The sequence below is a fragment of the Polypterus senegalus genome, chromosome 8 (genome assembly GCF_016835505.1).
Source record: "Polypterus senegalus isolate Bchr_013 chromosome 8, ASM1683550v1, whole genome shotgun sequence".
Taxonomy (NCBI): domain Eukaryota; kingdom Metazoa; phylum Chordata; class Cladistia; order Polypteriformes; family Polypteridae; genus Polypterus; species Polypterus senegalus.
The window spans coordinates 18,324,661-18,337,412 of record NC_053161.1 but is presented as its reverse complement, the minus strand read 5'-3'; the positions used below and the strand labels follow the sequence as shown (position 1 = coordinate 18,337,412).

Sequence of the window (12,752 nt, the reverse complement as noted above, 5' to 3'; positions counted from 1 at the left end):
TCATACAAATAAAACTGCTACGCTGTTGAAGTAACATCAGCTCAGAACTCTTTGAACCAGATGAAAATGACCAACAACCAACCAAGCAAATTACCTTTCTCAATTTTTATTAGCACATGGAGAGGAACACATTACTTGATGCTAATTGGAAGGTGTCTTGGTGGATGTTTTATGGGAAATCAATATCTTTGTTGTATTCTGAATCTCTCATGACACAGGCTGTCTAAAGCCGGTGGTGTTTTACATGACGCCTAGTTGGAGAGGGTGTCCTACTTCATGACTGTAGCTGCTGATCTCACCACCTTCAGGAAAACGGAATTCATGACTAGTAATTACAGGGGATGACAAACCACACAACTCCATAACAGTTTCACATTTCCAAAGCCTTCAGCCTGCTGGCAGAAAATCATGTATAAAGGTTTTCCAGGTGTGGTGAATTCAGCAACAACTTAGGTCCATCTAAACCTTTTTCTTTTTCCTGGTAAGACAAACATAAGATATCACACAGATGAGCGCCTTTTTTTATTTATGCAGTCCAAAACATTGTAATTTGTGAGTGCTGGGACTGAAGCAACATCCCTTGCAAAGGGGTGAATTAATGGTTATTGTGGGGGAGTTGGTGCATTCAGGGCAGTTCAGCCACAGTCTAATAGATGGCAGTGCTCCACTGGTGTGGGCCCAGTAGTGACACCTGCAGGGATGTATGGGAGTTGAGGGACAATCTTGTCAGGGTCCTTGGGTTCCGCCAGGGGATGCTGCGAGGAGATGGACTCCTTGTTTCAGGAGGATCTCGTCTGACCCGGAAGGGCCTCCATCAAGCTATGACCCGGTACTGGAAGTACTCCCGGGTCTGACATAAAAGCGAGCTGTCCATCCTCCTCCAGGTAGTCGGAGTTGAGAGGAAGGAAGAAGCTTACCAGGAGGTGTGGAGGAGAGGAAAAAAAGAGAAAAGAGGTATTGTGATTATTGTAACCTATTATGAAGGAATTGGCTGTTACATAAGTTATTTAATTGAATCCGGGACTGTGTTTGTGTGGTGACGTCTGAGACTGGGGAGGCTGCAGCGTCCCCTACTGGTCACAACTTGCAGGTGAACTTTCAACTGGCTATCAACTCTTGCACACACACGGGCCTACCCTTATGACTTAAAACAAAAATCAAACCTGTTTCATTTAGTTAGGGCAAGCCACAGACTGGTATGACTGAGACGTGCCACAGGTGCCCCCAACTAGCTAAGATTATGAAAATGAAATCTTTGACTGAAAATCCTTACCTGGTAGAAGTGTTAGGCTTGTAGCATCAATAGTGTGAACTGGTAGAGAGTCTAGTGTTAGTGGAAATAGAAATGTATGGTCACAAATAACAAGTGGGACATGGGAAAGGTATGATTTTTTTTATCATTAATAAGAAGCAGTATGGAATGTTTTCATATTAAATAACCTAAGCCTAAACCTAACCATTACCACAATCCTTAACTTAAAAAAATGAAATGATGAAAATACAAACCCTACTAAAAAGAGCACCAGTTGAAAAATAAGTAGAAAAAAAAAAGAAAAGAAAACATCATCATCAATTTTGGAATAGATTCAGCAAACAACAGAGTGTGCTTTTAGTTTTTTTTTTCTGATAAGATGTCAAACCTTTTCTATTTTTTTTTTTTTTTTTTTATACTAACTGGGCATTATACCCCAAGAAATAATTTGGAAAAATACCATAAAAATACATCATGCCCAAGTTTATTTTGCCCCATTGAAAGGATTCAAAAATAGTCTGCTTGGACAGGAAGACTGTCTTGGATTGGCTCAATAGGCAATGCTACTTTAATTGTGAAAAAATAGAAAGAAACACAAGGCTACTATGACAGTGCATAAAATACAACAACTTTCTCATTATTATCTAAAACGTACTTGGCCTTTGTTATTCATCTCATTTTGAAACTGTTCTGGTCTTTTATGACAACACAGTATTTCATAAATCTATGGAGGAGGCGCATGGGACAGCATTCCAAACAAACCAAAAGGAAGGCAAGTCTTGCAACTTCATTTAAAGAGTTTATTCAGCTTTTTTATGATTCTGTTCCCCAGCAGATCTCTACAGCCACTGATCAGTGATAATTTTTATGTACTTTCACATCATCTGCCTTTTTTTTTAATTTATTTTTATAGGAACATCTGCAGTGCTTCTTCTCTATACAGCAACTACAAAATCAGAATTAAAAATGTGACTTTGTGTACTTTGGAACAGAGCAAATCAACTAAAGCCCTGATGAGATTTTTTTGCTTCATATATTCTTAAAGATGTTTTCACAAAATTCCCACAGTTAAAGACAGAGTTGAATAATTATATGTGTATGGTAATAGATGAGGGCCTATTCAGTATATTTCTATTGAGGTTTGATACTTCTAGATTAACAAAATCTAGCTACTGTGATTATAAATAAAGCGACATTGACTTATTTTGGGGTCTACTGTGTGCTTGTGCTGTGTGTAAATAATGCTGTCGAGAACAGAATCCTTGGCTCTAGTGCACTGACTTAATCGAGATGGCCAACCATCAGTCATCGGCTTGACAAATGGCATTCGCTACACAGTAAATGCCCTGCACTGCGTCTCTGTAGGGATTGAATCTCAACATTCCAGCTCCGAGTGCATAAATCAAAAGGTGACGATGGAATTACATTGAGAACAGAAAATGGTCCACTTGTTTATCATATTACACTGCTATGTATCTTCATAGAAATCCTGAACAATACTGGAACTAATCTGAAATCCATTACTCAAAAGGTAACCAAAATAAATTGTGCAGTCGTCCAGTTTCAATCTACACAAACCAGTGTTTTAAGTGCACCCCAGTTCTGTTCATGAGAATTAAAATATTTTATTTTGCAACATTATTTTCCTTCCGAACTATAGTATACAAAATAAATAAATTCAATGTTTAATATGTTTCAAATGTACTTGAAAACTACATTTGAAAAAATAGAATGTACCATATTCATTAATCCTAAAATATATTAGGAAACTCGGTGAGCATTAGATTTGTGCATACTGTCCAAATATTGCATGATTGCTTCTAATCTCTATCATTAAATTTATTGTACATTGTTCAAAATCTGTACATAACTGATTTTATAAAAGAAAACCTCTAAAGAACTGCAATAAAGTAAAACTGTGATCAGCTTAGTGCATTGCTTTTTAATGTGTACAAATCTGCTGTACAGATAATTCCTTTAAATATGAAACTATGCATCCCTATCTCTAACCTGCCTTTTCTATACCACAGCCACATGCAGGCAACAGTCTATCCTGGCAGCGTTGCGTGAAAGGTAGGAAACAACCCTGGACGTCACAGGGCACAGTCACACGGGAGTCAAAACAACTGGTCAAACCTACACCCATTTGACATGCGTGGCATCCACACAAGACACCATCCGAGTGCAGGATTCAAACCTGGTGCCCCCAAGCTAGGGGATAACAGCACTGATCTCTTCACTACCATGCTACACGCGCCCTAAAACAGGAATTGGAATTCTCACACAATCCTCACTTCTTTGCTTTTCTATATATTGCAAAGAATCAATTTCTCCTCATGTGCTTGAGAGCTGGCGTTTTCCGTCATTATTAAAGCACTGTTTCCTAGATGAAGAATGGTTGCTGATTCTGTGAAAGCAGTACAGATACAAGATTAAGAGAAAGGCTCAAAATGCACCTTGCGGTGAGATCCTGTGGCACACAGTGTGCTCATGCCACTTCTACTTACAGCCCATCAAGTCACTGGGTACCTTAATAATGGATTTTTCAATATGCAGGGTATATACAGGAGCAGTATGGCTGTTTTTGGTTTAAAACAACATGTCACAGCAACAGAACAACACTGTTTAAATACATAATAAAATACCTTGCACTTTACATTTGATTGTAAAAGGATTCTTCCATAATATACATATGAGATTTCTATTTATACATTATACAGAATTTCACTGAAGTTCAGTTCAAGCATTAAGAGTTTAAATAAATCGCTCTGAACGAAGTTAAAAATTAAAAAAAGGAAAACATTGGACTGGTAGATCAGAGAGAATGACGGCTATCGACGTTGACGTCTACAATACAAAAATACTCCACTGACCGCAGAGTGCAGCATCCACAAAACTCACCAATCTGATTTAATTAAACTGCTCCACCAGTCGTCCTGAGCATGTGAGCTGATGAAAAACTGGAAAATTAAATTACACCATGAGAACTAACTGTGTACAAAGTGCTGCCTTGTCGTTCCCAACAAAGGTAATCTTCCACATTGTTCCACTGTTGCTGTACCTGCCACATTTGAGCTTCTGATTTTCTTTTTTTTTAGTCTGTATAAGCTTCTTCATTTGTAATAGTGCCACAGTGGTTGATCCAACACATCTTTTTAATGGAATTCAGCAAAACTCACTCCTGCAACAATTAAATGTCATCACTTTGATCCTAAAAGAGATGGGTTTTCAGAATAATGTTCTGGGATAAGAAAAGGGTTGGAGAAACGGGGTTCATGCTCCTTTCGGTTACCGTAATAATCTAGGGTTGTATGTTTCCATATTTTAAAGGAATTATATACACTGAAATATCATCTCCTGAACCAAGCCTGTCATTGGAGATCCTCCAGCCTCTGTCTTTCAGGACTCCTCGGGCTCGCATCACAAGATCTTGAGCAGCTAGAGTGTATCTGTCAAAAGAACATCATATGGCATAAGCAGCAGACCACAAATCTAATTAATGACATGCACACATCACTGAATTGAAAGGAATTCTGGATATTAATGGTTAAATAGAATTTAAAAATGTAAATAGGCCTGATTGCATGCATCAAAACGAAAGCCTTTCGCCCATATGTAGTCATTTTAGAATCTTGGCAAATCGATATTTGCTTTTACTTCAACAGGGTCCAGCAGCTATTCAGGCTTCTTCTGTAGCAGTAAAGCTGTATTGTATTGTAATATTTAAACTACAAATATATATAACATCACAAATATTCACACTAAAGTTAATTTGTTGTAGGTTTACCCGGATATACATTTGGTCCAGTAACAATTTTATGTGACTGTAAATCATTCTTATTTAGTGTCATCCTAAATTAATAAAAAACTGCTCCATTTGCATAGAGTAAAAACTATAGGACCCCAAATTCTCATGTGACGTTTTTTTGTAGCACATTTAATGTATTTTATTGGGAATATTCACCACTGCTTAACAAAATAAATGTCAAACAAAGCTAAATTTATTCTGATCTGTTTAAAGTTGTCCTGATTCTTGGTTTGACTCAGTGTGATTAATTATTACCCATTTTTTACGTTACATTTATTTTTGCAGTTTTTTTACTTTTATGGTAATGACAGTGATAGCACTTGGTGCCATATTGTCACGGGTTTTTCCCATGAGTGCCTCTTCTTTATTCCCCTTTTTAGTATGTTGCAGCCATTTTGTTTATAACAATGATACCTGTTACTATCCACATGGCCGCCAGCATTGCAATATGTGACATCTTCACCCAATTGTGCAGTGCAGTAAGTAAGGTATCCAATCTTTGGATAAATTCTAAATTTTGACAACTGTATTCTCACCATTTATTGGTGTGATTTTGTATTTTTAGCTGGATTTTAAATCTCTTTTTGCTATTTCTTCTGATTACTGATTTTTTAGAATTTCTTCTTAGTTTTGATTCTAAATCAGTCTGACAGTAATTAGTGATGGGCATTTTGATTCAATTTACTGAATCAACTCATTCAAACTACCCGTTTAGGTGAATCGATTCTATTGCTTCAGTTTTAGGGATAGCTTATACTGTAGTTACAGGAGTGGAGTCCCCCTCTGATTGCCTCACAAATATTTGGAATTCTGTATGTATTTTATAAATATATATATATGTATGCATTGTCATGCATGTCAGAGGAACACCTTCCCAGCTCATCACAGGTACCACAGGTACGCAATAAACCGCCGGGACAGGAGGAGGCACTGTTGGCAACAGTCTTTTCTCTCCTCTGCAGCAATAAGAAGACTCCCCTTGATGGCAATTAACCCTGCCACTTCTTGCCAAAGGGATATAAAAATGCGACGCCTCCAGGTGTCAGTGTCTCATTTGGACCCGGACTTGGTAGAGGAGTGAGCTCCCTGTGACTGACCTGCCTTCAAGAGCTGCCGACCTTAAGAAGTCAAGAAGATTGCACTTTTTACCCTCGTGCACTTATTTTGATTGATAAGTGTTTGGAATTCAAGGGGTTTCTCGGACTCCCCTTGTATTCATTCATCTGTCCACGGCATTTAGAATTAATGATATATTTACCATTATAATCAAACTAAAATAAGATGTTACGTTACAGAAGCACAAGTGAATGAGAATTGTGCAACTAGTAATGATTCATACACAAATCAAATGAGCAAGAATCATTAGACTGATTCTTGTGTTCTCACTGGTTCAGCAATCAAACTAACAAGAGTTGCTAGACTGATTCTCAGGTAGTGACTTATTCACAAATCAAATAAGTCGAGACTCATGAGTTCGGAGGTTCTTGTGCATGCACTTTACACATCCACCAGCGGGTAACGATAGTGAAACGAAGACAATGATGATGTCATGCAAGACCCATATGCTTGTCCTATTGAGTTCCACTGAACCAATTTATATGAATCATTGAAAAGAGTTATCCAAAAAAAACGAACTGTTCACAAATTGCTCATCACTACCTGGTATTCGGACCGTTTCCTGTTCAATTACTAAGCCACTGGTTGCTTCCTAAAACTCAGTTTCATCTGTTGTTACTTTTTCCTCTAATCCCCTACATTTTTCTTGCTAAAGAGCTTTTAAAAAAGTAATTACATATTATATAAAAGAAAGCAATAGAAAACAAATTCATTTATCATTAGAATAAACAGAATATTGTTAGAAATTATTAGAAAATGAAATTCTAACAGCACCATCATTACCTGAATTGATCATCAGGGTCACAGTTTGCAAGGAAATTGGTAACAGCTTCTGTTACTTCTTCATTAGATAAGACATCCCACAGTCCATCTGTAGCTAACACGAGCACGTCATCTGGTCCATGCTCAAACTCGGTCAGATTATATGTCCTCACCTGTTCAGAAAAATAAGGCCAATTCACAAATGGTGTACACCCAAACCTCTAAGAAGCAAGAATAAAACCAATTCAGTCCCCCATTTTAGACCATGTTCATTCTACGCTGGGTTACAGTTACTTGAGTCTAACTTGAAGACAACAACAGTATGGCAGGAACCTACACTGAAAAGGCAGCCACATTTTATTAAAGATTGCACAGCTTGGTATGTTATGTTTATATATAAATCTGATCATTTTCAGAAATGTTTCACCTTTTAAATCAATCTGAAGTAAAAAATGTAAACATTTCTACTCAATTTATGTGACATAAATGTAAATAATTAACAGAAAAAACGTATAACTCATATCTTAATTTTCAGGTAATAAGAAAAATAACACTCATGTACTTAACTTTCTGAAAATATAAGCTGCTGTACTACAGTTTTTCTTAAAGTTAATATAGGTATGGACATGTTGTAAGGACCTTTTTAAGGTTAGGTAGTTCTTTCAAATAAGGAAGACAGACATGTTAACGTTAAGTATATTCACTGATCATGGCACTGGAGAGTGATGACTATTTCATGTTGATTCGCACAGGCAAGCACGAATTTCACTGAGCTTTGTCTATAAATGATTCAAACTGAATGGGACCAAATGGTGATCATGATCAACTCTAAACAAAGGCAAATGATGTGAAAAACATCCATGGAAAAAAAGTAAAACAAAATTCTCACATAACATTTTTCATTCGTATTATCAGAATGTGGAAATTATATGTATTTTTGCTAAAATACTTATTAATACTTAATACTTACAAGTATAAGTACAAGTAAAAAATTATTAATAATTACAAGTATTAGTACAAGTAATTATTTATAGTATTTTAGCAAAAATCCATATATTGTGCACTTTCATTTATGAAAACATGGGATAAAAAATCTTTCTTGGCCACCACTACAAACTTCAAGGGGTATGTAATATAGACGTTTTTGTGTGGTGTATTCTTTTAACTGCTTAATGACTTAGTGACTTATTGCATTTGTTCAACTGAGGTACAAATATGTTGCGACTGATTTTCGTTTGTACTCTGCATCTGATGCTTCTCATTTCAGTGTCCAGCAATAGTCGTCCAGCATTAATGACTTCCACTTGCCCTGATACCACATTTTTATCGTTGCAATGACCTGGCAAAATCTTTCACCATGTTTTTCAAAGACTTTGCCAACATTAGCAGGGAAAAAGTTCAAGTGTGTATATAGAAAAATAAGTCTTTAGCAACACGTTCCATTTCATAGTTTTGTATGCATGAAGCGTGTTGTCAACCAGCTGGATGCAGGTTGCCGATCTGTAGTTGCAAAGAAAATTCTCAACCACATCCTCAAATGCCTCCTGTGTGATTTTCTCCGGTCCCTCTAGCAGATCTTCAAACTGCTTGTCATTGATGAGGTGTCTGAATTGTGGACCAACAAAAATGCCTTGGCATTAGTCATTAATGGAAAAATCTGTCTCAAATATCAAATTCCTTCACTTTTAACGTTTATCGCTTTCACAAATTTTTTGATTAGTCCAAGTTTTAAATTAAGCGGAGGCAAATCTGTCTTTATTGGCTTGAAAAGTGGTTTATGTTGGACCCATCTTTCTGCCCACGAACCAAATGCTTTGGGAGTGGCCAATTCTTTTTAATGTAAGGAGACTCTTTAGCATGGCTGTCCTATTCACAAATGAAACAGCAACATTTGGTACATCCTAGCTGCATTCCTATTTGCAGAGCCACTGCTTTCAGATCTTCACAGCTGCATTTCTTGTTCTATATATGTATACTTCTTTTATGAGTGGAAATCATAAAAATAGACAACTGCAATAAAGTGATAGGTGAAGATTTAGAGGTGAATTTTGTGACTAGCAGGCCAAAATCCACAAGATACACCCAATGTTTTAAGGAAACAAAATGTTCAGTGTTCTCTAAAGGTTCTAAGTTCTTCAACCATACTCGAACAATAGATAAAAGGGAGACTATTTCATAATTATTTTATTTATTTATGAAATAACTACTGTATACAGTGATCCCTCGCTATATCGTGCTTCGACTTTCGCGGCTTCACTCCATCGCGGATTTTAAATGTAAGCATATCTAAATATATATCACGGATTTTTCGCTGGTTCATGGATTTCTGCGGACAATGGGTCTTTTAATTTATGGTACATTCTTCCTCAGTTTGTTTGCCCAGTTGATTTCATACAAGGGACGCTATTGGTGGATGGCTTAGAAGCTACCCAATCAGAGCATGTATTACATATTAAATTAAACTCCTGAATGATATACAATGTGCTTCCTGCGCGGTGCTCGATTGTTTGCTTTTCTCTGTCTCTCTCACTCTCTCTGACATTCTCTGCTCCTGACGGAGGGGGTGTGAGCACAGAGGCTGTTTGCCTAGAGGATACAGACGGTCCTCTCAAAAATGCTGAAAGACTACCTTTACATTGCTCCCTTCTTTGCGGCTGCTTTATCGTGGTGCTCATACTTAAAAGCCCAACAGCACGTATTGATTTTTTGATTGTTTGCTTTTCTCTCTCTCTCTCTCTCTCTGACATTCTCTGCTTATGCTCCTGACACATATTCCTTTGAAGAGGAAGATATGTTTGCATTCTTTTAATTGTGAGAAAGAACTGTCATCTCTGTCTTGTCATGGGGTACAGTTTAAACTTTTAACTAAAGGGTGTTATTTCATGTCTAGAGGGCTCTAATAATGTTAACAGTGTGGGAGAGTTTATAATGGCTTAAATATATAAAAATAACCATACAAACATATGGTTTCTACTTCGCGGAATTTCATCTATCGCGGGGGGTTTTGGGGATTAATGTAAAACATCTAACTCCTTAAGTACAAAGCTGTTTTCTCCCTGTACTCAATAACTGTGAATGGCCAGGTGTTACCAAGAATGGCTGACTCACCTCTCACAATGTTATGAAAAACCTTCAGCTCAGCTATTCTTGTAGAACTGCTTGAGCTCAGCATCATCTTTGAATATTTAGACATGAGCCGTTTGTTTCCAGTTTTACCACAAACCACTAATGTCTACGTGTGAACTTTGATTTGGTCAGACTGTATCTACAAATTTAATTTTCTTCACCTATTCTGATGTACAATAGACTTGCTTGACTGCGGGGGAATCACTGATTAAAAAATGCGTCTCTCCTTTTAACATTCCTTAGAACACCTTTGCTGTTGCTGCTGATTAATTCACTGGCCTCTGTTAATGTCAAGATGAGAGGGAATTGAGGAGAAAAGACTGTGTCTCTTGGCTTGTTACCATGTCAGTGGCATGTTACTTTGTGCTCAAGAGTTAAATATACAGGTTCTAATTAAAAATAATTAGAAAAATAGCAACTAAAAACATTTCAGTCAGTTTGAGGTAAGAAAATGGGATAGTTCTCTGAATCCTCTCATTAGTTTTTAAAACATGCACAAGAAAAAAAGAAATGTATAAGAAAAAGAGAAAATGGAGTCAGTGTGACTGTTGTCAAGGATCAAGACCAGGCTCAGAGCAGTATCTAGAATTGTGAAATGAATATGCTAGACAGGGGTGACAAAAAGGCTCACAGTACAGTAGAAAAGAAGAAAAGCTGGTGTCCGAATCAATTTTTTTTAATACAATGAGCCAACTGGATGCAGTAGCCCAGCGGAGTACAACCAGTGTCCATAAAGTAAGCTAAACATCCAGTATGGGGTGTCAGACATCATTCCTCTTGTAATCTTGGACACAGCAGAAAAAAGGAGCACGCTGTTCAAGGGAATTGCCCAGCCTATGGACCTTTTAGGCTTGTTTTGGTAATTATTGTTGCAGCGATACCTAGAGGCAGCAGAAGGTAACATGATATAGAAACTATTGTCCATTCATAACCCTGGTCACATGATATGCATAGTCACTTAATCCCAAAAACTTGCATATTGTAAAGGAGTCACACCCAACTGTCAAGTGAACTTGCATGAAGGAGGTGAGCAGAACAAAGGCTTACCGGCAGAAAGGAGGAGAAGCAAGATTATGAAACTGAGAGGAAGCTTTTCTATATTGTCAGGATTGGTATGTAATCTGGTTAGAAAGGATAAATCCTGTTAGTAATGCCTAAGAGGAATAGTCACATTGTTTTGACTTTCTATTTAACTCAATTTGCTACCATGCAAATGCCCACATATTGCTCTCCCATACCCACTTCATATCTAGTAAAGAAGAGTGGGGTACAAGCAAAACAGTTATTTAATAATAAAACAAAATCAGGGATGTCACAGAATTATCTGTCTGTCTTCTAGGTACTTTGGTGTCCAACTGTTTAGATGTGTTCAGGTGTGTGCACTCGGTGTGGTACTCTTGCATCACTCCCACTCATTACTACTATGAGATCCACTTGTTCCCTTAGTAACCCTTGGTGTGATGAAACAGCTATAGAAATGGGTGGAAAGATGCAAACTAATAATAGAAATTATTAGAGGAGTTGAAAACAAAACAAAAAACAGGCCGTGCTCTGAGCACCTATTTGTACAGAAGCTTTCATGTGCTACTCATGATTCACACACAACAATGAATAATCTTCTACAAGCAGTGCCCTTTTTGTGTGATTTTGTATGTGCCAATAATAAAACATACTCTAACATCACTTACATCATTTGTTAGCTACGTGCACTACCATTTTTGTTCAGACTATAACAGCCCACATTTATGAGTCAGTGACTACTGAATTAAGAACAACATTTCTGTATGGAAATATGATTGAGCTGCCTGTTCTTTCTTTATCTATCTATCTATCTATCTATCTATCTATCTATCTCTGTCTGTCTGTCTGTCTGTCTGTCTGTCTGTCTGTCTGTCTGTCTGTCTGTCTGTCTGTCTGTCTGATCTAATCTAATCTAATCTATCTATGGCTGCAACACCATTGCACATTTCAAATTAGAAATAAAAATAACGTTTCCCTTGTCAAAAGTTAGTAGTTTTGAGTAATATAAACCTGTGTATGGTTGAAGAAATCTGACTGCACGATCTACAGGAGGTTAACATTGGTCCCAAGCTCTTGTGATGCAAGATTGACTGAAACATTGAGCCGAGGTGTGGGCTATGAAGACAGGGAGGGGTACTGTGTCCACACAAGATACACAATGAATCAGTGTAGCACTGAGCTTATCATGCATCCCACAATAACAAACCAATTATTCAAGGACATAGCAAGATGATGCTCACTGAAGGGATTATTAAAACATCAAACACCACTTAGGTTTTTCTGCTAGTGCTCCTACCCTAAAGCCAGTGGCACCAATAGGGTTTGTGTTCATTCTAAGCCACTTCAAACCTGTCTCAGTGCTTAGTCTGTGCCATCACTAAACAAGATACTGAAGTCATTGGCATACATGGTATTAAACTCACTAGGATGTGTATAGGAAGAGAGATAGAGTGCATAAAACTACTGTCTTAACACTAGAATCCCTGAAGCCTAAAAGGAGGCATCCGCCACAGGGTTTGTTTTGTGAAAAGAATGGAAATAAATGTCATCAACTCAAAGAGGAAGAGGCACGTTCGTTGTACCACATGAACGTCACTGAGAGAATAAAACTGAATAATAAAAAAAACAAGCGCTAACTTTTACAAGTACAGTATCCAAAATTTACAC

General features: G+C 37.3%; 1 protein-coding gene across 2 annotated transcripts in view; it reads right to left on the bottom strand.

Annotated features, from left to right (window-relative positions):
- Positions 1–2,038: 2,038 nt before the first annotated feature.
- ppm1h (protein phosphatase, Mg2+/Mn2+ dependent, 1H) overlaps positions 2,039–12,752 on the bottom strand; it is a 293,957-nt gene continuing 283,243 nt past the window's right edge. For both annotated transcript variants that reach the window (XM_039760843.1, XM_039760844.1), the window contains exons 9-10: positions 6,960–7,111; positions 2,039–4,701 (exon numbers count right to left, since the gene is read on the bottom strand). In XM_039760843.1, the coding sequence (XP_039616777.1) occupies positions 4,554–4,701; positions 6,960–7,111 (300 nt within the window). In that variant the 3' untranslated portion in view covers positions 2,039–4,553. The remainder of the gene's footprint in view (positions 4,702–6,959; positions 7,112–12,752) is intronic.